This window comes from Bombina bombina, chromosome 7 (assembly GCF_027579735.1).
Source record: "Bombina bombina isolate aBomBom1 chromosome 7, aBomBom1.pri, whole genome shotgun sequence".
NCBI classification, from domain to species: Eukaryota; Metazoa; Chordata; class Amphibia; order Anura; family Bombinatoridae; genus Bombina; species Bombina bombina.
The window spans coordinates 112,342,899-112,369,920 of NC_069505.1; the positions used below are offsets into that span (position 1 = coordinate 112,342,899).

Consider the following 27,022-nt stretch of genomic DNA (forward strand, 5'->3'; position numbering starts at 1 on the left):
ATACCAAGAGAACAAAGTGCATTTGAAAATAGAAGTGAATTTAAAAGTGTCTAAAAATGACATGCTCTATCAGAATCATGCAAGTTTTATGACGACTTTCCTATCTCTTTAAAGTGAAGGTCAATTTTGATAAATTAATTAATGTCCGGTTTTTAATAATCCTATTAAAAACAAGGACACTTTAATTCATCAAAATTGACATTTCACTTGTTTTCTTAAAAAAACTTACCTTTTAATCCTAACAGCCGCTGCAGCGCTTCCTCCGCCCGTCGCAAGCCCTATTCGCGGGTCCAAAATTATGAATCCGGCTTCCGCCTTAGGCCATGATCCCCCTGGGGGGGAAAGCCATGAGTGGAGGAAGCCGGATTCGTGATTTATGACGTAAGAGGCGGCTTCCGAAGGGCGGGGGAATCGCTGGAGCGGATGTCAGGATTAAAAAGTAAGTTTTAGAAGAAAACGTGTGAAATGTCAATTTTGATTAATTAAAGTGCCCTTGTTTTTAATAGGATTATTAAAAAAAACGGGCACTAATTCATCAAAATTGACCTTCACTTTAAATTCATCCATCTATACTGTGAGTACTAATGACGAAAATAAACTATTGTGTTTATTATTGTAAAAAAATTGTAGCGGAAAAGAAAAGGGAAGCTTATCAATGAAAAACAAGAAGCAGGGGAGATGGCAGGCCAGAGTAAGGTGCAGAAATGCAGTGTTTCTTCATCTATGGCTGTGTGGTTGTTTAATTTGCAGGGGAGTTACAACAATCCAAGAAGTTTGCTTTTCACTGTGTGGCTTCCAAATTAACCTCATTCCAAAAACATCACAGTTTGAGTTATTGCATTCTTCTAACTTTGTATAAATATTTATTATTGGTTGTAATAAACATAAATGAAAATAAAAGACCAATACACTTTACTGCTAGCTTTTCCTTTGTCACAAAAAGAGACACCCAGAGGGGCATATTAATCAGAGGGCGAATGTCCCTATCATGCGAGCCTGCAACTGGTATTTGTAAAGAAGTTGCTTAAACCACAGCTTCCTAAACCACCTCCATCACTTCATTCATAGTCCATCTAGGGTGACACCAAGAGAAAAAAGCAAATTAGATAATAGACATAAACTGGAAAGTTGTTTAATATTGTCCCTTTAAGCAATTGCAGTTTTTTCTTCCCAGGGTCTTTTTAGTGAGTGCACCACCTAGTTGATTTTACTGACCACTACTAGTTAATACTAATGGTTTTCAATGTTTGTTGCTCAAATTATAATTTAATCACTTTGTTATTAAATTATGCAATTAATTTGTGCATTGGATAGCTTAAGTGACATTTATAAATGACAGAAAATGTTATAATATTGCAAAGTACTACACTGCCCCCACTGGCTACTTCAAAATGCCACCTGGCTGGCAATTTTTTGTGTGGTGAATACTAAGGGCCAGATTATGAATGAAGCACAAAATTGAGCTTTCGCAAGTGTGATATTTGTGCTCCACTCGTAATACCAGCGCATGCAAATGTGCGCTGGTATTATAAGCGAAATGCAATGCAAACGCGACCTCGAGTTTTCATTGCATGGACGCTTTGCTTTGGGCAGCAAAGTTTGAATATATGTATATGAATATATACATATATATTTATGTTTATATACACACACATATATATATATATATATATATACAGTATATACAGTATATAAGCATATACATATATATTAACAGTTTAGGAAGCAATGTAAAGGCACTTTTCAGTGCCATTTTTTTTTTTTAACACCCCACATCTCCTCACTTTACCCCCTTATAACTGCTTTGTGCAGTTATTTAAAAAATAAAGATGCTATTTTTTTTATTATTATTAAAGGGTCAGTAAATTCAGACATTGTACATGCTAGCACTAACCTCCTCTATATCCTTACATTAGAACCGCATTGTTCATTTTGAAAAAAATAATAATTCTAACATGTTTTATAAACTTATAATTATTGCAGCCTAACCGTTACTCGACGTCCGTTCTCCAACCCCTCCACGGCATCTCAAATGTGGGTGGTATAGACTGACTCTGTACTTCCCACATGCAAATGATGTGATGCCCATTTTTCCTCCCACTGAAGCTCGCTCACGCATGCAAGCATTGATCGCTTGCCGTGAACGTATGATTTTGGGCATGAGCATATCTAGGAATAGAGGAAACCAGAGGCAGATGATATCATTGCACGCGCGTTCGCATAGCAGGTACATAGCGCAACAGGTATCACCACTATAGGTTGACCCAGAGGCAGAACTTTTCTTTACTTTCTGCGATGAGATTTTTTTTAGTGAAAATGTTTCTGCAGGTCATTTTTTAAATAAAATTCAATTTTAAATTAGACAGCTACACTAAGGCACCAGTTAAATTGCAATGTGTTGGCTAACTGAAGAATAAAGCAATTTTTAATGTTTTATAATATAGTGCAGTAGTTGAAAATTGCATTGCAAATTAGCTGCATACAAAAAAAAAGACATTTTAAAATGTCTCTTTAATAAATCTGTTTCCTTTTCTCTTGGTCTAACATAGAAATGTAGTAATACAAAGATGCAGTGCTCTTACATTCAGAATAAACAGCTTTGCAGACTGGGAAAGGCTAAAAGAAAAAATCTCTGAGAGCCTGTTAACAAGCAATGCGCTGCTGCTTTGCAGCGCTACTGCATATTTGACTGCTCACTTCAAACAGCATTTTGCCCTGGATGCACTGTGTTAAGGAAAATGTACACAGTGCAGCCAGAGCACAGCTCTGTTTGAAGAGAACTGTTTAATGTGGAGCAGCACTACAAAGTTCAAGCACTAACAGTTCCTGTATGTGTCCTGTTCTTTCTGCAGACATGCTGCATTTTCTGCGATGACATCTCACATCACTGTATGTTCTGTCTTAGGGTAGGTTGATTGCTAATTCTTGAAATATATGGGGAAAAAAGCGGCGGTCATAGAGGTGGACAGTGAATACACGAGGGGTAAAATTTTGACGATAAAATATATAGGATAAAAACTTTTGTTTTACACTTTGATAAATGAAACTTATGTTAAATACATATTGCACATGTAATTTTGACAGTATACTGTCCCTTTAAAGAAAAATAAAACTTTATTTTGGGGCAAATTGGGGGGCATTTTTTCATTAACCAGATATCTGATCTCTGGTTAATGAATGCTAGCAGCCAAAAGTGCTACCAGCATTACACAAGCACTCCTAATGGCTGGTTATTTAACATGCGCCCATAAACGGGCAAATGTGCCCATTCACCAGTACACAATAAATTAGTGCTCCACGTGAATTCTAGCCCTAAATTGCTTGCAAGGGGGCTGCGTTGAACAAGTGTCACCTTGTACAATGATAAATATGATCAGCATATGCCACCCACAATTTAAAAACCTAGTCAGACAGGCTCACTAATTGGGAACCTTGTCTTTCCAGGCAATGGTAAATCTGCCCCTGAGCCTTTACCAGTTACACTGAGGGTCAGTCCCTCTTCTGGTAGCTGACACACACACAGACCCTGTCCCAGTTACACTGAGGGTCAATCCCACTTGTGGTATCTGACACTCAGAGCCTTTTAAGGTCAGCAGCTATGATGGCAGCTGCACCCAGACCCTTTGCTAATAAATCAGTAACACTGCAAGAAGCTGACAAAGTTTTTGTCAGTTAAACGGAGGGCCAGTAAAATTACTAGCAGGATACACCCATAGGCTTTGCCAATTACAGAGACCATTAATACCTCATATGTAGGAGAAAACAAGAGAATATTTAGTGGAGTACTGACAGTAAGACTCAATAGAATAGCCGACACCCAGAGGCTTTACCAGTTACACGCAGAATCAGTACACACGATAGCAGCTGTCAACTAGAGGGTTAACCAGTTTTACGGAGGGTCAGTGACAAAGTGCACAGGGTCAGCATTAGCATTAAATCTGCACTATGCATCACCAGGCGACCGAACACGCCCATAACATTTTTAACGCTTGTTTATTGGACGGTATTGGTGAGTCGCCGCTTTCTGATTGGTCATTGGCGCTATAGGTTCTAAGAGGGAATTTAAAAAAAATAGTTGACGGTATTTGGCGCTCGGTGATTTCAGACCCCGGGAACAGCGCAGGAAAGTCAAGGAACCTGGAGTACGAATGACCCCCGGGGGCTTTACTGTCACATAACATCTCTAGGGACAACAGAGGAGCGATTGGTGATATCGGTGCTCGCACTGCCCGGGGTGAGTCTGAAATGTAACCTTTTGGCGGCGGGACCTCAGGCTGGCTATTTGTGTCTGACGTGTATATATATATATATATATATATATATATATTTTAATCTTATAGGAGTGTAATCGGGCATCGATATATCTGAGGATATACATATACTAGTCCTGTGTATATGTATTGCTTCTTGTATAACTGGGTATACACACCTATATATGTGTATTAGTTCGTTGTGTATACCCAGTACACGTATATACATAATACAAATATATAGATGTGTGTGGGTATACACAGTACACGTATATACATAATACACAACTAAATATACAGGTGCCAGATATATATATATATATATATATATATATATATATATATAATACACAACTAAATATATAGATGTGTGTATACCCAGTACACGTATATACATAATACACATCTATTTGTATATTATGTAGTTGTGTACTGGGTATACCCACATCTATACATGTGTATTTAGTTGTGTATTACGTATATGTCTACTGGGTATATATATATATATAGTATTTAGTTGTGTATTATGTATATAAGTCTACTGGGTATACACACAGCTATATATGTATTTAGTTGTGTATTATGTATATAAGTCTACTGGGTATACACACATCTATATGTGTAGTTGTGTTATGTATACAAGTCTACTGGGTATACACACATCTATATGTGTAGTTGTGTTATGTATACAAGTCTACTGGGTATACACACATCTATATGTGTAGTTGTGTTATGTATACAAGTCTACTGGGTATACACACATCTATATGTATTTAGTTGTGTTATGTATACAAGTCTACTGGGTATACACACATCTATATGTGTAGTTGTGTTATGTATACAAGTCTACTGGGTATACACACATCTATATGTGTAGTTGTGTTATGTATACAAGTCTACTGGGTATACACACATCTATATGTGTAGTTGTGTTATGTATACAAGTCTACTGGGTATACACACATCTATATGTGTAGTTGTGTTATGTATACAAGTCTACTGGGTATACACACCTATGTGTATTTAGTTGTGTATTCTGTATATAAGTCTGCTGGGTGTATATGTGTGTGTGTGTATATATATATATACACACACACATCTATATAAGAGTATTATTTAGTTGTGTATTCTGTATATAAGTCTGCTGGGTGTATATGTGTGTGTATATATATATATACACACACATCTATATAAGAGTATTATTTAGTTGTGTATTCTGTATATAAGTCTGCTGGGTGTATATGTGTGTGTGTGTGTGTGTATATATATATATATATATATATATACACACACATCTATATAAGAGTATTATTTAGTTGAGTATTATGTATATAAGTCTGCTGGGTGTATATGTGTGTGTATATATATATATATATATATATATATATATATATATATACACACACACATCTATATAATAGTATTATTTAGTTGAGTATTATGTATATACATGTACTGGGTATACACCTATATATGTGTGTAGTCCTGCGTCATTCCCGCGGCACTGAAACTGACTTACTGGGTGTTATATGTAATGGGCGCTTTCCCCCTATTTCCTACATATATAGCAGCACAACTATACGTATTGACCTGACTTGCCAACTCTACCTATCTACACACACATACATATATATGTATATATATATATATATCTATCTCGGGGACTTTTTCCCCAGTCCTGTGTGTAATATACCTAAAAAAACAAACAAACACACATCTCGGTGGAGGAGCCATCAAAGCTACACAAATATGAGCTGCACTTTGCTATGAGCCCCGTCCAAAGGAATCCGTATAACTTCGGAAGAAAATTAGGGCAGCTGTGTGCTATGGAGATGATCCTCTTGCTCCCTGTTGCAGTAACAAGTTCCTAAGCCTCCGGTAATATCAGAACCGGACTCCGGTCATCATTACGCGCGCTGGTTTCCCCTCCCACTTCCCGCGCTATTTTTTTTTTTTAGATTTCAAATAGAACACGAATATCAACGTTTCTTCCGGTGTCTAGTGGGTAATGACACGCCTATTAGCTGTGCTCTGATTGGCCAGATGCTTATTTATGGGTGGGGTCCTTTAGAACGTTACAGTCTGTCTGCCTGACTTATAATAGCTGCAGACACAAATGGTTACTATTGATCACCACTAAATGCACTGAAACATAATAATAGTTTTATGCACTTCATTTAGAAATAAATGGTTATATTGCAAGTGTGCTGACCATTACATGCATTGAAATAAACGTAATAGGTGAATAATATTTACAAACCTGCTCTGAAATAAAAATATTTCTTTTTTTTTTTTTTTAAGGTTACTGGTGAAAATATTAATCTGCTGCTGCACACAATCAAATTAACTTATAATAATTTGCAGAAATGGAGGATGACCAGAAGGTTTGTATATACATTTTACTTTATATGTTATGTGCATCTTGTAGAATGCCTCATCCTATTTATTTTTTCTTTATTTACCTTGTTCACATTCTTCATGTAAGGTCCAGATGTCTTAATTTAGTGTTGTCACCTTTGTGATCACAAACACTAGCTATTCCATTTAGTAAACTTACAGAGACCTATTAGAAGACAGTTGTTTTGTATTCTGTAAATGGAGAGTGCTCTAATTCCTCCTCTCACATGCATTTCACAGAATTTAGATGTAAATTCAAGTTCCTCTGTTTCTTTATATCTCTGAAGTCTTATGATGCAGGGGGGCAGAAAACAGAAGAAAATTCAAAATTTCCAAATAAAATGTAATGCTCGTTACAAACTCAGATTGTTATTCTACTCTGTATTTGTAGATTATTCAAATCTACTGGCCCTTTAAGGGACATACTATTCCCAAAATGTTATTGTTTAAAAAGATAGCAAATCCATTTATGACCCATTCCCCAGTTTTGCACAGCTCACATGGTTATATTAATATACTTTTAACCTCTGTGATTACCTTGTATCTAAGCCCCTTCTGACAGCCCCATGATCACATGACTTTTTATTTATTATCTATTGACTTGCATTTTAGCCAAAAGTGCTGTGTCCTGCACAATTCCATGGGCGTGAGCACAATGTTATCTAAATGACACACAAGAATTAGCAGTCTTTTGTTGTGAAAAGCTAATATAAGAGGCTGTCTGTAGTGGCTTAGAACAGGCAGAAATGTAGAGGTTTAAATGTTTGGCTTGGCGCCCATGGGAGCCAGATTTACTGCACGACTATTGGCTAAGAGGTGAAAACGTCACCTCTTAGCAAAAATAATTTTTTTTAACCGTGTGCTGCTGTAGCAGCTAAAAACGGTGATCGGTTAAAACAAATAAAGGAGCTTTCTACATGAAGTATCTTATACTTAATCAATGCAAGTCCCCTTTATTTGTTTCAAAAGTCAATCCTAACGTTTGTAAAACGCTAGGATTTACTTTCACATTAAGAAGACTGTGCACTATCTAAATCATATAAGTTTTAATTCTGACTTTAGTGTCACTTTAAGGCCAGACCAAGATGTAGTGGCATGAAAAAACTCCACTGAAATTACTGCTCACTGGCTGACAGGGCAACTCCCACAGGGGGGGGGGATATTTTATTATGCACAGGAACCTTTTATTTTTCCAAAAGGCAATGATTTGTAACACATTTAAACATCCAATTTTTAGAAAGAACAGAGAACATTTTAAGTATCATGTCCCTTTTACATGTGTTAAATTTATATATTTTTTGGGAGCATGACATTCCGTGTTACAGATCTAAGCTAGGGCACTGAACCCAAATTTTTTCTTTCGTGGTTCAGATAGAGCATGGAATTTTAAGCAACTTTCTCATTTACTCCTATTATCAATTTCTATTTGTTCTCTTGCTATCTTTATTTGAAAAATAAGGCATCTAAGCTTTTTTCTTTTGGTTCAGAACTCTAGATAGCACTTTTTTTATTGGTGGTATAATTTATCCACCAATCAGCAAGAACAACCCAGGTTGTTCACCAAAAATGGGCTGGCATCTAAACTTACATACTTGCATTTCAAATAAAGATACCAAGTGAATGAAGAAAAATTGATAATAGGAGTAAATTAGAAAGTTGCTCTATCTGAATTGGGTTCAGTGTCCCTTTAACACCAGTATGTCTCAACAACTTGCCATTTGATGTTTTATGGTTTTGTCTTGTTCATATATACATTTAACAAATATATATACTTTTTATTTATTTTTTTTAGGAAAATAATGGATTTATGTCAAATAAAAGAGTGATCAGATCTCCCAGCCGACAGTCCCCATTTTCACACTCGGTATTAGGAGAGATCCAGCAGGCAGTCACCAATGTTACAACTCCAACAAAGCTTATTGATGCCGCCGAGTCAGATCCGTGGACCCCAACGGCTAACCTTAAAATGCTGATCAGTGCTGCCAGCCCTGAGATCAGAAACCGGGAGCGAGGAATATTAGAGGTAAACTTTTTTTGTAATGATAAAGTTGTATGGTTCATGTTACCCCCCCCCCCCCCCTGCTGCTATTATCGTGACTTCATCAGCTGATAGAGAATATGCAAGCATCACAGTATCTTTACCCACCGTCATGTGATAGCCTTCTGCCTGTATTAATACTTTATGTAGTGATATCACTGGTGAACTTCAGACAAGTCTTACTGTGAAGTATTTGCTGATGAAGTTTGATATGGGGAGATGAAAAATGTAGGTTCAGCATGTGAGATTTAGCTGTCATTTCCTAATAAATTCATGGGTACATTTGAATTAATTTGTCACTTGGAAGAGGGATACTTCTAAACAAAAATCTGTCTTGCAAATGATATAGTTGCATTTGCACATATTTTTTTTTTCTCTTTGCTGGTGGAGAGGGACACGACTATGGCAAGACAACACTTATATATTCAGGGCAGAAACAAGTTTGTTGTGGTTTGTATGTGTGATATATATATATATATATATATATATATAAACACACAGAGAAAACCCAGCACTCACTTACAAGCTCTCAGCTAAGATTTAAAAGCAGAAATGGAAAGGTTAGTAACCGCATCTGGCCAAATGGGACAAGCCCAGGTACCTCGTCAAGGTCCTTTCCAATACCTGGGTCCCTAAAACAGCCACACAATGCAAGCTTTCAAATCCAAACAAACTGGGAACAAGGGAAGGGTGCACAGGAATATGTAATCACCCTGGGTTTTCTCTGTGTGTTGTATTAATTTGTTTTGTAATTTTCCCTATGGTTCTTGCACCCAGACCTGACTGGGGTTAACTGCCTGTGACTCTGGGAACAGCACAGCTTCCTGTGAGTGCCAGTGGCACCCAGGGCTGAGCATGTTGCAGGGTCATGGGATGTGTACCCGGTCCAGTATGAGAGTGCAGTTCCCTTCCGTGTTTTGTGTATATATATATATATATATATATATATATATATATATATATATATATATATATATATATATATATATATATATATATATATATATATATATATACACACACACACTCACGGTTAACATTTCATCCACCCAGGGTGCTTCCATGGTGATGATAGTAGTAAAGAATGGGGATGCACTCGCCAGGATTTCCAAAGTTACCTTTAATGTCATGTACATTAAAGGTAACTTTGGAAATCCTTGCGAGTGCAACCCCATTCTTTACTAATATATATATATGAAGTACATACAGAAAGTAGCAATCTTCCAGGAACGAACAGCTCAGTGGCTTGTTCTATGTCCTGGTTACCACCTGGGAGTAGTTTCTTTTAGTCCAATTGTCCTTTTCAGAGTGGAGCTCTTTCATGAAGCTTATCCGTATGGTCCTGCTCCAAAATACCAGGCAATTCTCCTCACAACAAGGGAAATGGTAATTCCAGATGATCGTTTCAGTCTCCCTTTGGGCGTCGTCAGTGAGTTGCAGCCATATCCCTCTAGGCACATTGGGCAAGGAGTCCACGTCTGGTTTCCTCCATCACTTTTTAAAATGCCTCTTCTACCTGAAACAAAGATGAAGAAAGTTAACTACAATGTTCCTTTAGCAGAGTTTTAAGCTTAGATCTGCATGACGACTGGTGGATTGATGCCCGATCCTTGGTATTTCATGTTTTGTATTAGTGCCCCTTGCAAACTATGTGCTCAAGCTTTGTAAAAAGATTACATATATTGCTAAATTCCCACTTGGTAGCTGCAACACAATTCAGCTCCTAAGCAGTACTTAAGCTATGTGTTTATATCCTATTCAAGGGTCTAACACCTAGTTTGTAAGGAACACAAGCTAAAAATAAAATGATAAAAAAACATTGCATTGCAGAACATGCTGTAATCTGAGATGTAATCGCAGAAAATGCATCATGTCTGCAGAAAGAATAGGACACATGCAGGAACTGTTAGCACTTTCACTTTTTGCAGCACTGCTCCACATTATACTGTTTTCTTCAAACGGAGCTTTGCTCTGGCTGCACTGTCTGTTTCCTTAACAGGGTATCCAGAGCAAAGTGCTGTTTAAAGATAAAAGTCAAATATAGAGCAGCGCAGCAGAGCATTTAATGTATAACAATGTTGCAAAACTGCTGCCATATAGTGCTGAAGACATGTGCACACTCTTGAACTTACCTTCCTGCTTTTCTGTTGAATGGGTTAAATACTGCAGCACTCGCCTACATGAGGAGATTGCGCTATAGCCCGATGTCTCCTGGAGTGAAGCAAGTTATAATCACTGCTTTCAGCATGATCCACACTATTACAGGGCCAAAAACACACACAACGTACAGAATTGTTATTCTTTACAAAGTTAGATAATCCTTTTATTATCCATCCTCCAGTTTTGCATAACCAACACTGTTATATTAATACACTTTTTACCTCTGTGATTACCTTGTATCTAAGCCTCTACAGACTGCCCCTTATCTCAGTTCTTTTGACAGACTTGCATTTAGCCAATCGTTGCTGACTCTTAAATAACTCCATGGGAGTGAGCACAATGTTGGATGCCCCTCATGCACTTGCAGTATCTGTCAAAAACTGTCAAAATGCACTGAGTTTAAAGGCAGTTCAACGGCTTAGAAATTAGCATATGAGCCTACCTAGGTTTAGCTTTCCACAAAGAATACCAAGGGAATAAAGTAAATTGGGAAGTTGTTAAAAATTACAAGCTCTATTGTATTCATGAAAGTTTAATTTTGATTAGACTGTCCCTTTAAGACATTTAAAGTGATGGTGAACTCTCCCCTTTTTAAAATCAGATCTGGAATGTAAGCACTATTTTAGATGGGGTTTTATTCATCATGTGCAATGAAGATGCGCTATAACTTAGTTATTAATATAGATATGAAATTCAAATACCCCACGTTACACCACCCACTTCAAAAGTCAATTTTCCTGTCAGCTAAATGATTGAATTACTCTCCAATCAATGCTCTAGCTACAACAAAAGTGCCAGATGGGGAGAGCGCTGATTGGACAACAATTCAATCTGTTAGCTCACAGAAAATTTTACTTCTGAAGTGGGCGGAGGAGCATGCAGTATTTGAATTTCATATCTATATTAAAAAGCATGTTATACTGCATCTTCATTACAGCTAATGAATTAAACTCCATCTAAAATAGCGCTTACATTCCAGATCTGATTTTAAAAAGGGGAGAGTTTACCATCACTTTAAAGACAAATTTACTGAGTACTTAAATGGTTATTTGTTTCAAGTTATGTTTAATAATCTGGGGGTAAGTGCGTTTTTTTTTTATATATTAGCAAGCTATTAAAGGGACATTGTAGCCTATTTTTTTATTTAACCTTTTAACGCCGTTATGCCGTTCTATTCCATCATAATTACACTGGGCTTTAGAGCCGTTACGACGGAATAGAATATCATAGCCAACGGCTGTCCTGAAGCCTTCTGTGCTTCCTGGATTTGATTGTGGTCTGGAGGGCGTTCCTAGGGTTATAGGGACGCCCCCAGACCCAATCCAATAATTGAACTCTTGCGATCGCGTGATTTCAGTTTGTCTACATCGGAACAGTTGTTCCGATGTAGACACTTTAACCCAGTCACAAAAGGGTTAATGGACAATAAAAGCCTTGTAGTTGTGTTTTTGTTTTGTTTGTTTTTTTGCTGCACTCTCTTTTCCGTTGTACCTAACGTTTTCCTAATTTGGGAGGGAGAGCCAATTTTTACCTGAATCTGGAAATAACTGGGTAACTTTCTTATTGAAATCCATATTTTGGTTCATGTGCGCAGAAAAGATAAGTTAACAAATTGTACATTAGGGAGATTTTAACAAGGATAGGCTTGAAACCCAAAAGAGCAGATGGGTAGGCTTCACAACAGTGGAAAATTCATAATTTTCAGACTTAAAGGGACATGAAACCAATTCTTTTTTTTTTTTTTTTCCTGATTCAAATAGAGCATACACAACTTTCCAATGTACTTCTTTTATCAAATTTGCTTCTTTCACTTGGTTTCCTTTGTTGAAAAGTATACCTAACCTAGGTAGGCTCAGGAGCTGAGTGCTCGCTGCTGATTGGTGGCTGCACATATATGTCTCTCCTATTATCACATTTGCTTCATCATCTTAGTATCCTGTATTGAAGGAGCAGCAATGCACTGCTGGGAGCTAGTAAATACATCAGATGAGTCAATGACAAGAGGCATTTGTGTGCAGCCACCAATGATCAGCTAGCTCTCAGTCGTGCATTACTGCTCCTGAGCCTATCTAGGTATGTTAATAACAAGGTAACGAAGCTCACTGGATAATAGAAGTAAATTGGAAAATTGTTTAAAAATATATAATCTATCTCAATCATGAAAGGAAAAAAATGTGGATTTCATGTCCCTTTAAAGGAAAGGAAGCAAAATAAATTAAATAATGAAAGTATATTTCAAAGTTGTTTTTACTTGGCATAATTAAACATTTATATTTATTGTCCCTTTAAGTGATTTTAAAAGATTGTATTTTATTGTTTTGAAAAATGCTTGTTGATGTCCTAAATAAATAGTTTTGTTAGACTTATAGAGGCGTGTTTTTCTGCACCAGTAGTTTTTGCTAGTAGTAGGGAGTGCACAAGTGATACTTTATTATTTAGCTTCTATTAAAGGGACAGTCTAGTCCAAAACAAACTTTCATTATTCAGATAGGGCATGTCATTTTAAACTATTTTCCAATTTACTTCTATCACCAATTTTACTTTGTTCTTTTGGTATTCTTAGTTGAAAGCTAAATCTAGGAGGTTCATATGCTAATTTCTAAGCCCTTGAAGGCCGCCTCTTAGCTCATGGCATTTTGACAGTTTTTCACCACTAGAGGGTGGGGTGTTAGTTCATGTGTTTCATGTAGCTAGCACTGTGCTCATGCACGTGGAGTTCCTAGGAGCCTGCACTGATTGGCTATAATGCAAGTCTGTCAAAAGCACTGAGATAAGGGGGCAGTCTGCAGAGGTAAAAAGTGTATTAATATAACTGTGTAGGTTATGCAAAACTAGGGAATGGGTAATAATGGGGTTATCTATCTTTTAAAACTAAATATTCTGGTGTAGACTGTCCCTTTAAATATAAAAAAAAGATTTCACCTACACTTTTTTTTTTTTGTCTGAAAAAAATCAGCATGTTTATATTTAATTGTAATGGTTTATGTGGACTTGTAAAGATTTTTAATTTTTTTTATGGCAAGCAAGTTATGGGGACAGTCAACATCAGAATTTTTATTGTTTTAAAAGATAGCTGATCCCTTTATTACCCATTCCCCAGTTTTGCATAACCAACACAGTTATAATAATACACTTTTTACCTCTGTAATTACCTTGTATCTAAGCCTCTGCAGACTGACCCCTTATTTCAGTTCTTTTGACAGACTTACGTTTTAGCCAATCAGTGCCCGCTCCTCTGTAAATTAACGTGTGTGAGCTCAATGTTATCTATAAGACACACGTGAACTAATGCCCTCTAGTGGTAAAAAAACGGTCAAAATGCATTCAGATTAGAGGCGGCCTTCAAGGTCTAAGAAATTAGCATATGAGCTTACCTAGGTTTAGCTTTCAACTAAGAATACCAAAAGAACAAAGCAAAATTGGTTATAAAAGTAAATTGGAAAGTTGTTTAAAATTACATGCCCTATCCGAATCATGAAAGTTTATTTTGGACTTGACTGTCTCTTTTAAAGGGATAGAAAGGTCAAAAATGAAATGGACATAGGTGCATTTCAATTTGCAATATGAGCGTGTATGAATAAGGGTGGACGGGCCCACACAGGATATGCGCATATACCACAGAAAATACAGTAATAACTTTTACTAGAAGCATTTTTGCTAATGGGAGTATATTGCAAAATACTTATTTCCCATTGAAATTTTATTTTTGACCTATATCCCTTTTAAACACTTTATTATTATTATTATTAAATATTATGAAGTGCTATAACAGAGAAGACAGAGGGCGCCACATAGTGCAGATAAATGAGTATAAAAATTGAAGAAGAGATGTATACGTAGCAGGTATCTCACTCACTTGGTAGTAAGCACTGATGTGCAATACAAGCAGGCCGAGTCCAAAGAGTCGCTCGGCAGACTCGCCAGGCACCTGGAACACATGGTCTTTGTTGTCCCGGCAACAAGAGAATCAGGAGCGGTGCAGTTTCCAAAGGACTTCTTTGCTGTTACACAGCTATTGTTAGGTGGATAGCAGTCTCTGCTAGTTTAGCAGCAGCAGCACTCAGGTCACAAGTGCATATGGACATCAAACACAGTGCAACAGGTGCTTCAGAAATGATCAGGAGTACAGCAGCAATGAAACAGATTCAAAAGGGTTTAATACAACATAAAAGCATATAAAAACAAGCAACGCATTTCTCCGTGTCCCAGCACGGTTTCATCGGGCTGAAGCTTTTGTTGCACTGTGTTTGATGTCCATATGCACTTGTGACCTAAGTGCTGCTGCTAAGCTAGCAGAGACTGAAGAGACTAACAAAGACCATGTGTTCCAGGTGCCTGGCGAGTCTGCCGAGCGACTCTTTGGACTCGGCCTGCTTGTATTGCACATCAGTGCTTACTACCAAGTGAGTGAGATACCTGCTACGTATACATCTCTTCTTTAATTTTTATACTCATTGATCTGCACTATGTGGCGCCCTCTGTCTTCTCTGTTATAGATTGCCATCTTGTGTCAGGGCACGACACACCAGAGGAGCAGCCTGGAAAATATTGTGTGGACATTGCTACATATCCGTTATGTGGTATATGCTCTAAGCTAACTCTGATTGTATTCCTAACTTTGTGTGGACTCTGCCTCTCATTTGCAATTGCCATTTATCTGTTATTTGTGGTTTATGCTCTGATTTAATTTGATTTTTTATTGCGGGGACACTGCCACATATCCGTAACACTCATTTTTTTATTTCACTTGTTTTGAATTGATATTCACTTTAGATATCTGAACCTTTTTTCTCTTTACATTTTCACAGCATACTTTTATAGCACTTTTTTTTTTTTTTTATTAACCTTTTTTTTATTAACTAGTGTTGCTATATTTTTACATTACTATCACCATCACTAATTTAATTTATTTTTTAGAATTCTAGTGCCTCTTGTAGGTTATCTGTCTGCACTTCTGTTGCAGATAGTATATCCGTTCAATTATGGAGTGCTGTTACCTAAAAAGAAAGCATAACAGATACTTGAATTGTGTGTACATTTTTATCAATACTACTTTTGTTAAATAAATATTTTTATTTTTTGACAGGAGCAACTTTCTGGTGATGAATTTGAGAAGACGCTACCTAGCCGTAAAGAAAAGAGTTTAGGATTGCTGTGCCATAAATTTCTTGCTCGGTATCCAATGTACCCAAATCCCGCATTGAACAACAGTATTTGTTTAGATGAAGTGGCTGAAGAGCTACGTAAGTAACTTGGGTTCCCTTATTCTGATCAGATAAAGGTATCTTAAAGTGGTGGTAAATTTGGGCGTTTAACTAACGCTAGGATTTACCATCACTAAAAATAAAGAGGGGTTTAAGTTATCGGTTATTTAAAAAGGTGCTAAACTCACCCTATCTGTGCCGCAAGTAGATTGTTATACTCGGTGGCTCCGGCCGCCGACTGCACAGCACTGTTCTACCAATGAGGTAACGTTTGCACCTCTAAACTAATAGCCATGCGTGCACACAGAGTACTGTCAGCTGACACACATGGCTATTGGGTTAGCGGTGCAAACGTCACCTTATTGGTAGAAGAGCGCTGTGCCGTGAGCGGCCGGAGCTGCTGACTTTAGCAAGCTTCAGCGACACAAATAGGGTGAGTTTGGCACCTTTTTTTAACAACTGATTACTTAAACTCCACTTTATTTTTAGTGGTGGTAAATCCTAGCGTTTGTTAAACGCTCAGATTTACCATCACTTTAAAGGGACTGTAACCACTTTGTAATTTTTTTTTAAAACAAAGTAACATCCTTTTTACTGCAATTATTTTTTGATGGCAAAACTCCACTCACGATTTGGTTTATTTGGGGGATCTAATTTGGACTTTAGTCCACAGACATCAATTTTAAATCCTAGGCATAAATTATTGCTCAATTTTCAAAGCTAAATCGCATGAAAAGGGAACAAAATAAAAAAAAAGTACATGCAACACTTATGCACAACTAAACATTTTATATTACTGTTTTTCAACGGCATACGCTTATATGTTGTCAGGGCCCGTGCACCACTATTCAAGTTCAGAGACCTTGTTGTGGTGTGTATTGTGTCTGTGAAGACTTAATTTGTGTCATACAAGCCACTGGTGACTTTCTGAGAAGGTGTGGTGTTTGAGTAATGGTCACTGTCTCCCATAGCATATATGCGTATGCCGCTGAAACCCAGTAACTTTTAAACAACTTTCAAATGTACTTCTATTATCAAATGTTGTTTGTTCTTTTGGCATCATTTGTTGAAGAAGCAGCAATGCAATACTGAGAGCTAGTTAATGCTTTTGGGTGAGCCAATAACATGAGGCATTTAAGTGCAGCCACCAATCAGCAGCTCCTGAGCCTGCCTAGGTATCCTTTTTCTGCAAATGATACCAAAAGAACAAAACACATTAGATAACAGAAGGGATTTGGAACGTTGTTTTAAATTGCATGCTTTTTCTGGATCATGAAGGGTTTTGTGTCCCTTTAAGGGGTTAAGGTTTGGATTGTCTCTAACAGAAAAATGTAAATTTTGCAAAGTATATGCGTTTTGCCCTCAAAATTCAACTCCACAGCAGCTAGTGAACTGGTATAAAATAGGAGGGGGGTCTAGATTAGGAAATCTCCATACTGATTAGATGTGAACTTCTGGGAGGGAAGAAATCGGTACCTGGCATGCTTGTTACTAATTGATCACCACTGTACAGTGTGAAATTCCTCACTTTAACATTTTTTTCTCTTATTGATGTTAACAGCAGCTTCTGTTTCAGAGGAAGTTGGGCAGCGCAGGAAATGACCACAGTGGTCTGTTAATGAGTGTGGTGCGCATGTTGTTAGTTGGCTGCACTGTATATTGCTGACACTTGCTCACCTGGAATTCATTCAACCGTAACAAAGCAAAAGGCAGTGTTAGCATCACAGCACATCTAGGGCCACACACACCGTATATTACATTTCTATTTTCACTAGATTAATGTGACATTGTGGGCTTTTTAACCTTTCTGAAAGCCAAGTAAGAAGTCCAAAATGTTTTCTTTTTTTATAGACACACAAAAAACATATATTACAGAGGTGGAAATATATTATTAGCCAGGGGTTAAAAGCCACTAGCCCTGCCAGAAAAGTTATTAGTCCACTCAATGTTAAAGATAGAAAAAGGTACTGTTTTATTGTTTGTTTACTTGTCCTGCAATTTCTTGCTTGTCCAGGACTAGTGGAGATATAGTATATTATATATATATGTATCCCCTTGTTGGCTGGCATGTATAGCATACATTGTCAAAAGGGGTTAGTTTTCTACTTGCTCAAATTATCATTTAATCAATTTCTGTTAACGTATGCAATATAACTTGTGCATTAGATACCTTAAGTGACATTTATAAATAACAGAAAATGTTCTAATATTGCAACATATTACACTGCCCTGCCTGACCACTTCATAGTGCTACCCACCCAATAACATTTTCTGTGGAGAACGCTGTGCGTGTGTGTGTTTGAGAACGCTGTGCGTGTGTGTGTTTGAGAACGCTGTGCGTGTGTGTGTTTGAGAACCCTGTGCGTGTGTGTGTTTGAGAACGCTGTGCGTGTGTGTGTTTGAGAACGCTGTGCGTGTGTGTGTTTGAGAACGCTGTGCGTGTGTGTGTTTGAGAACGCTGTGCGTGTGTGTGTGTTTGAGAACGCTGTGCGTGTGTGTGTGTTTGAGAACGCTGTGCGTGTGTGTGTGTTTGAGAACGCTGTGCGTGTGTGTGTTTGAGGACGCTGTGTGTGCGTTTGAGGACGCTGTGTGTGTATGTAATATAAGTGTGTGTGTGTGTACAAATAATAATAATAATAAAAAAATATTTATATGTCTGTTTTATAGAGAGAGATTGAGAGAGATTTTGATTGTTAAAAGCTGCATGGCTTGGAAAATGTCTGCTAGGAACAGGAGTTCATATATTTGCATTCTTTAACAGTTTCTTGTAAGTGAGCTGATTATGTTTAGAGAAAACAGATGTGCTATTGAAATGCAAAGTAGCGATCGCTACCTTTTTTTAAATGCATTTTAGTTGCAATTCCTGTTTTAGGCAACACCTTTTCTATTTGTATATTCAATGTAAACACCGTTTAATGGGAAATTTAAAATATTTTGGTAAAATCAGCTTCTTTACTTTTATCCTTATTTATGTGCTTTATTTATTAGATGTGATGTAAAACTTTTATAATTTTATTTTTGAGAATTTAAATAAATGCTCAGAATTTAAGTAGTTGATTATCGTAAACTGTTGGGTAATTTTTGGTGATTTTGTTTTTGGCAGACTTGTATGAAATTTAGGATCACACTTGTTTTATTTTGTAGCTGGGAAAAGAATATGCATATACATTACAATACCATTGTTAGCCTATTCTATGGAGATTTACAACCTGGGTGCAGCTTCTTTTTAGCCCAGTAATGCTTTTCACAGAGTAGAACTTTCCTGTAGTATATCAGTCTTAGAGGAATATGGCTACACCTCACTGATGAGGCCCAATGAAGGCTGAAACGATTGTCTGGGGTTGCTGTGTTCCTTGTTCAGAGAGGAATTGCCTGGTATTTCAGGCTGGACTGACCGTAATAGGTGGGATCAGACTGATATATTACAGGAAAGTTCTACTCTGTGAAAAGCATTACTGGGCTAAAAGAAGTTGTGCCTAGGTGGTAAATCGCCATGGAACAGGCGAACAATGGTATTGAGTTGGTTGTTCATTCCTGTGAGTGCACTTCTCTCTGTATATATGTGTGTGTGTGTGTGTATGTATGTATGTGTGTATGTATGTATGTGTATATATATATATATATATATATATATATATTATTAATTTTTTTTTCATATGCTATCTTGTGTTTAAGGCTTTTGGTCATAGTTCACATTTCCATGTACAAAATCGATTTATGGAATTCTGTTTTCTTGCAGATGTGGAACGTAGACGTATATATGACATTGTGAATGTGTTGGAGAGTCTACACATGGTTAGTCGTTTAGCCAAAAACAAATACATCTGGCATGGGCGTCGAAATCTCAATAAGACTTTTGATGCATTGAAAAAAGTTGGTGAAGATAACAAGTATGCCGAGCAAATTGGGCTTATCAGAAAGAGAGAACCGGAGGAATCCGATACGTGTGAGGATTCGAGTAGCGGTAACTCCACGCCAAGGTCTCTTGTTAAACCGACAGATGTTGGATTTGTGGAACTCCCTGGACTGGAGTTTAGAGCAGGTTTGATGTTTTTTTTATACTTAAATGACGACTAAACATAGTAGAATAGCATGATCAGTAAATGCTTAATAAAAAGATAATGCAATAGCACTTGGTTTGAATTTCAAATGAGTAGCAGATTATTTTTTTTTATAATTATTAGTTAATTAATTATTAGTTAGTTCTATTTTACCTCCCACTGCATCATGTGACAGCCTTTAGCCAATCATGAAATGCATTTAAGTATATTCTGTGAATTCTTCCACATGCTCAGTAGGAGCTGGTAACTCCAGAAAGTACCTGTGTAGTGCTTGCTGATTGGTGGCTAAATGTAGCCACCAATCAGCAAGCGCTATCCAGGGTGCTGAACCTAAAATGGGCCGGCTCCTAAGCTTTATATTTCTGCTTTTCAAATAAAGATAGCAAGAGAACAAATAAAAAACGATAATAGGATTAAATTAGAAAGTTGCTTAAAATTGCATGCTCTATCTGAATCATTACAGAAAAAAATTGGGTTTAGTATCCCTTTAAGACTGTGCACATTTAGATAATGGAAGTGAATTGGAAAGTTGTTTAAAATTGTGTTCTCTCTCTGAATCGCAAAAGTTTAATTTTGACTTTAGTGTTCCTTTACGACTGGAATATTGTAATGAATGTTTTGCATATTTATTTTTATCCACAGCATCTGTAAACAGTAGAAATGAAAAGTCTCTGAGAGTAATGAGTCAAAGGTTTGTGATGCTGTTTCTTGTATCAAAACCTCAGATTGTGAGCTTGGAGGTTGCTGCTAAAATGTTAATTGGAGAGGACCAGCTAGAGGATGTTGATAAAAGCAAATTTAAAAGTAAGTAATTGGATTATATATTGTTAATTTTATATGGAAATTAAACACATTCATTAGAGAGTGGGGGGGAGGTGCTTATTGAGTTTTACAGATGATTGAATCTCTTCCACTCCTTATATTTTAGATGATTTTCTTTGTTGTGCAGTTATATCCAGTAACCATTCAAAAACAATGCGTTAAACATTATAGTGTTCTGAACTGCTAACCTAAATGGATCCAAAATGTTAATATATATTTTAGATTTTTTTTTTTTTAATATTAAATGTCAATGAAGGGGTCCTGCTTTAAATGAATTAACCATCAAAATGTTATCAGATTACATTCACAAAACAGTTTTTCAGCCCATAACATGCAGACTTCTTGCATTTTTTTTTAATATGTGTGTATGTACAGGTAGCCGTCAGTTTACGCCGGGGTTAGGTTTCAGAAGGAATGGTTGTAAATCGAAAACCGTTGTAAATTGAAACCTAGTTTATAATGTAAGTCAATGGGAAGTGAGGGAGTTAAGTTCCAGGCCCCTCTCAAAATTGACATAAGTAACACCTAATACATTATTTTTAAAGCTTTGAAATGAAGACTTTAAATGCTAAACAGCATTATAAACCTAATAAAATAATCACACAACACAGAATATATAATTAAACTAAGTTAAAGGGACAGTATACACTAATTTTCATATAACTGCATGTAATAGACACTACTATAAAGAATAAGATGCACAGATACTGATCTAAAAATCCAGTATAAAACTGTTTAAAAACTTACTTAGAAGCTGTCAGTTTGGCTCTGTTCAAAAGGTAGCTGGAAAGCCCACTGCAAGTGGCAAATAAGACACTCCCCCCCCCTCCCCCTTCTTTTGCATATGAAAAGACCCTTTACACAAACAGGAGCAAGCTGGAGAAGGTAGCTGACGGTATTCACATAAAACTTTGGGGCTTGGTTAGGAGTCTGAAACTTAGAGCAATGTTATTTAAAAATAAAAGAAAAAATGAGGGTGTAATACACACCAATGTGTATTACTGCCCTTAGGAGGCGCCTCCTATAGCCTATCAACTTAACAAATGTTCAAGCAATAACTAAATTAATACTTATAAGATGATATATATATATATATATATATATATATATATATATATATATATATATATATATATGTACCAACATAAAGTCCAATAAGTGATAGTGATATAATCCCAATCAGTAGTAGGTCCAAAACACGGTAGGCAGCTCTCAGTCTTAGGATGGTCTTCCTGATAGATGGGTAACTGAAAAAAGAGAGAACACAGAGGCGCCAAACATGGCCTAGTATAGCCAGAAACCAGATAAAACAATTCAAAGGGTAGCAATTGAATACTCACAAAGGAGACGCACCCATTGGTGCTATTGAAGCAGACTGGAGCCTCTCAGTGGTCCAGCTCACTGATGTACTTCACGTATCAGTTGTAGTCCTTGGTAGTGGTGATTAACAGGTTCATATGATTATATTTAGAGGTTGGTAAATACATTACGAGCTGCCGAATTCAGACACAATGGGCAGCAGTGGTGACACAGGACATAACTGAGGAAAATAGGCAGCATTACATCTTTAGCTTTGCTGCTGGGTTACGCATTGTGAAAAATCCATTGTTTTTCACAATGCGTAACCCAGCAGCAAAGCTAAAGATGTAATGCTGCCTATTTTCCTCAGTTATGTCCTGTGTCACCACTGCTACCCATTGTGTCTGAATTCGGCAGCTCGTAATGTATTTACCAACCTCTAAATATAATCATATGAACCTGTTAATCACCACTACCAAGGACTACAACTGATACGTGAAGTACATCAGTGAGCTGGACCACTGAGAGGCTCCAGTCTGCTTCAATAGCACCAATGGGTGCGTCTCCTTTGTGAGTATTCAATTGCTACCCTTTGAATTGTTTTATCTGGTTTCTGGCTATACTAGGCCATGTTTGGCGCCTCTGTGTTCTCTCTTTTTTTATTTAAAAATAAGCAAAACTATACATTTATTTAAAAAAAAACTTTATGGGCTATATAAATAGATCATCTACAAAACATTTATGCAAAGAAAAAATGAGTGTACACTGTCCCTTTAAATGAGCAAAAACATTTGCTAAACAGCATTATAAACCTAATAAAATAATCACACAACACAGACTTTACTTGCATTTTTCTGCAAACAGTTCTTTCTATGCATTCCAATCTGGATTCATTTATAGACCGGAAGATCTTGTTCCTTTGCAAGCTGCTCGATAGCTCAGGTCTGGTTAAACTGATTAATTTCAGCTTGCTTGGCTTGCATATCTTTGCTGCAACACAAGCGGACATCTCCACCTACTGGCTATTTTAATCAATGCACTGCTTCTCAATGCTTTTCAATAGCAGTCACATGACTGGAAAAAAAGGTTGTTATTCTGAAACGGTGCAAATTGAACCGTTGTAAACTGAGAGCCACCTGGATGTGTGTGTGTGTGTGTGTGTGTGTGTGTGTGTGTATATATATATATATATATATATATATATATATATATATATATATATATATATATATATATATATATATATATATATATATATATATAATCTGTTCTAAAATAATGTCAAAAGTTTGCCAAACAGCCAGTACACTGTATTTGTTTTGCAATGTAAGTCTACAATAGTGGTTCCCAAAGTGGGCAGTAGTGCCCCCTATGGGGCGTCAGGATAACTGAGGGGGCACTAATTGGTATAAGAGGTGAAAGGGTTACCACTAGGACTACCAAAGGGATCGCTAGTACGAAAGGAGTGGAAGAGGATTCTAGTTGGTCCCTCCAAGTATAATTATTGTAATTTGTTGTGCTTTATCCTAGATGCGTAGGGGGGGGGGGGGGGGACGACATTCTTTTTATTTGATATTTTACTGCTCTTTGCCAGGGATTTTTCTTCTGATAGTTCATGTTTATCAGCAAACTATACTTTCTCTTACTACGATAAATTGCAGCTAATTGTACAGTGGGCGTGCATTTTTTATTTATTGTACAATATTATAGATTTATTAACATTAACTGCTCAGTTCACAATTATTGTGTAGTAGCAGGAAACACAGCAAAGACCTGTTGTGCTTGTCTGAGAAGCTTTGTACACAGTCAACTATCTAAGGTTTTTAAGTCTTCTGTCATCAGAAATAATTTGGTGGTGCACTACATAACACTTTGGTAAGCAGAATACACTTTCTATAAAGTTTTTTATTTTTTTGTTGCAGTAGTAAAAGTATGCTCGAACAAAAGAAATCTACTTGAGAGATTGAGAAACTGTCATCACTTCATTAAGCCCATCCATTAGATTAGCAGTTTTTGAACAGTGAAGTAATTACTCAATCTGGTTTATAAGACACTTGCATAGTGACCATCAACTTTAAAAAGCTGGTATCAGAAGATAGATAATACAGTTTGAAAAAAATATTTCAATATGTTTAATTGTTACTCCTTTAGATTGTATTGTGCCATTATTATTTTTATTGTGGGTTGTGCACTGCTAGTCTGAATAATTTTTATGGGATATGTTAAGGGGCACCGATTAGTGACTTATAGAACAAAAGAGGCAGTAAAAAGTTTGGGAACCACTGGTCTACATGAATCCATATTTAAATTTAGTATGCTATCGGAATGTTACATTTGATTGTCTTATGGTAAAGATTGTTCTCTAAAAACAACATTCAGAGAGAACAAATGTCAAGGGGAACATGCTGTCAATGCCTATCCCTAGATTTCAGAAGCATGAACGATGCTCCTCACACAAATCATTCCTACTTTGCAATAAAATGTGACTCCTCTCCAAAACTACACAATGCGTCCTCGGTACCCAAAGTATTGTTACCCAAGCTTTCTTCTGCTTCTCTGTATATCACTTTTAACACAGATATACATATTGGGACAAATGTTTTGTGTGCCTGTAATTGGGAAAAAAATGATTAAGAGAGATTCATATAGTGCACAACTTTTGGTAAACAACTTCTATAGATCAGGGTTCTTCAAAAAAATAATTCAAGTCCCAATGCCATTGCACCACGTACCCCCATGACTCCCATTTTATATGCTTGGTCTGAAAAAAACATTTACAACAAGATAGCTGCATTTTTTATTTTATTGTAGTCACACTTGAAAGTTTTGTAAAAGTTAAAAACGCACACTCTCATACAACACACACACAAGTCGCGACATGGTGTTGCAACCCAGTAGTGAGTCCTGACCCGTGGTTTAAAGAACCCTGCTATAGATCATAGGATAAATTAATTTCCCTGTGTTAACCCTTGAAATAGAAAGTGTCTTAGTTCAGACTGCTTGTTAGTGCATTTAGTAACTGGTATTTATTTATTTATTTATTTCTTCTCGCAGCAAAAATTAGACGTCTGTATGATATTGCGAACGTCCTGAGCAGTCTTGATCTCATAAAGAAAGTTCATGTAACGGAAGAAAAAGGTCGCAAACCAGCATTCCAGTGGATTGGACCAGAGTCCTTTGCAGATGAAAACGGTTAGTTTGTTTTTATTTACCCATGAAGGGATACTAAGCCCAATTTTTTTTCTTTCATGGTTTAGATAGAGTAGGCAATTTTAAGCAACTTTCTAATTTACTCCTATAATCCAATTTTTATTTGTTCTCTTGCTATCTTTATTTAAAAAGCAGGAATGTAAAGTTTAGGAGCCGGACGGTTTTCTGTTCAGATCCTGGGTTATACTTGCTTATTGGTTGTTGAATGTACTCGCCAATCAGCAAGTGCTATCCAGGGTTCTGAACCTAAAATGGGCCGGCTCCTAAACTTTACATTCCTGCTTTTAAATAAAGATAACAAGGGAACAAAGAAAAAAATGATTATAGGAATACATTAGAAAGTTGCTTAAAATTGCCTGCTCTATCTGAATCATAAAATAATTTTTTTGGGTTTAGTATCCCTTTAAAATAAAATGTTATTTAAGTGTTACTCTGATAGCGTTATATGTTTACCCTTCAGTTTCACAGGCATTTCCTGTGTCTGCACATGGTAAATATTCTGTTATCAAAATAGTGAGGGTTGGTTTATATTTTATTCCCCCAGAAACAAAGCACTTATCCAGCCCGACTTACCAGACACCTCTAGCTATTGACCTGAGATCCCCAAAAGAGCAGTGTGTTAAAAATCTCTTTGCTCCCCGAGGAAAGCAGAACTTTACTCGCCATCCGTCTCTTATAAAATTAGCGAAAAGCATTGAGAATGACAGAAGGAAAATTAACTCCGCTCCCGCAAGTCCTGTAAAGACAAGTAAGTGCTTATTTCATTTATAAAAAATAATGTAGGCTTTCAATAAAGCTCCTTTAAAAAAAATAATAATAATGTAGGCATAAAATTGCTCTCTGCTTCCATGTGTATTTCACCAATATATATATATATATATATATATATATATATATATATATATATATATATATATATATATATTATGATAGAACTGGGTCCAATGGACGGCCTCCGTTGTTGAATGTGATCCAAGAACAGCCGGCACACACAGACTTTTTCAAAATTCCGATTTATTCAACAGAAGAGAAACCAGTCTGGTTTCTCTTCTGTTGAATGAATCGGAATTTTGAAAAAGTCCGTGTGTGCCGGCTGTTCTTGGATCACATTCAACAACGGAGGCCGTCCGTTGGACCCAGTTCTATCATACTGTGTGTATTTGCCCTGCCGAGCACCTGGTTGTTGCTTATCTGGCGAGTGCCGTTTCCCACAAACGATTTGTATATATATATTTTTTTTTATTATTGTTCATTATAGATGTTAAAGGGACAGTCTAGTCAAAATTAAACTTTCATTATTCATAAAGAGCATGCAATTTTAAACAACTTTCCAGTTTACTTTTATCATCAAATTTGCTTTGTTCTCTTGGAATTCATTGTTGAAAGCTAAACCTGGGACCCCCAACCCCACATTTTTATTCTGTAGTGTAGCTTTCCCAACCCTCTCTCTCCCTTTTTATTTTTTTGCAGTGTAGGGCCATCCCATTCCCTCCCATACCTCCCACCGGCACCAGTAGATGATCATTATAGATGGTGATGGTGTCACCGTCTGTAACCATATGGCATCTGCCTTCATATGGA

The 27,022-nt window shown here is 36.7% G+C and overlaps 1 protein-coding gene across 1 annotated transcript in view; it reads left to right on the plus strand.

Annotated features, from left to right (window-relative positions):
- Nucleotides 1-3,825: 3,825 nt before the first annotated feature.
- E2F8 (E2F transcription factor 8) overlaps nt 3,826-27,022 on the plus strand; it is a 44,415-nt gene continuing 21,218 nt past the window's right edge. Inside the window, exons 1-8 of the mRNA XM_053688890.1 lie at nt 3,826-4,234; nt 6,552-6,634; nt 8,440-8,670; nt 15,932-16,088; nt 19,789-20,091; nt 20,753-20,914; nt 25,286-25,423; nt 25,986-26,189. Of these exons, the coding sequence (XP_053544865.1) occupies nt 6,617-6,634; nt 8,440-8,670; nt 15,932-16,088; nt 19,789-20,091; nt 20,753-20,914; nt 25,286-25,423; nt 25,986-26,189 (1,213 nt within the window). The 5' untranslated portion in view covers nt 3,826-4,234; nt 6,552-6,616. The remainder of the gene's footprint in view (nt 4,235-6,551; nt 6,635-8,439; nt 8,671-15,931; nt 16,089-19,788; nt 20,092-20,752; nt 20,915-25,285; nt 25,424-25,985; nt 26,190-27,022) is intronic.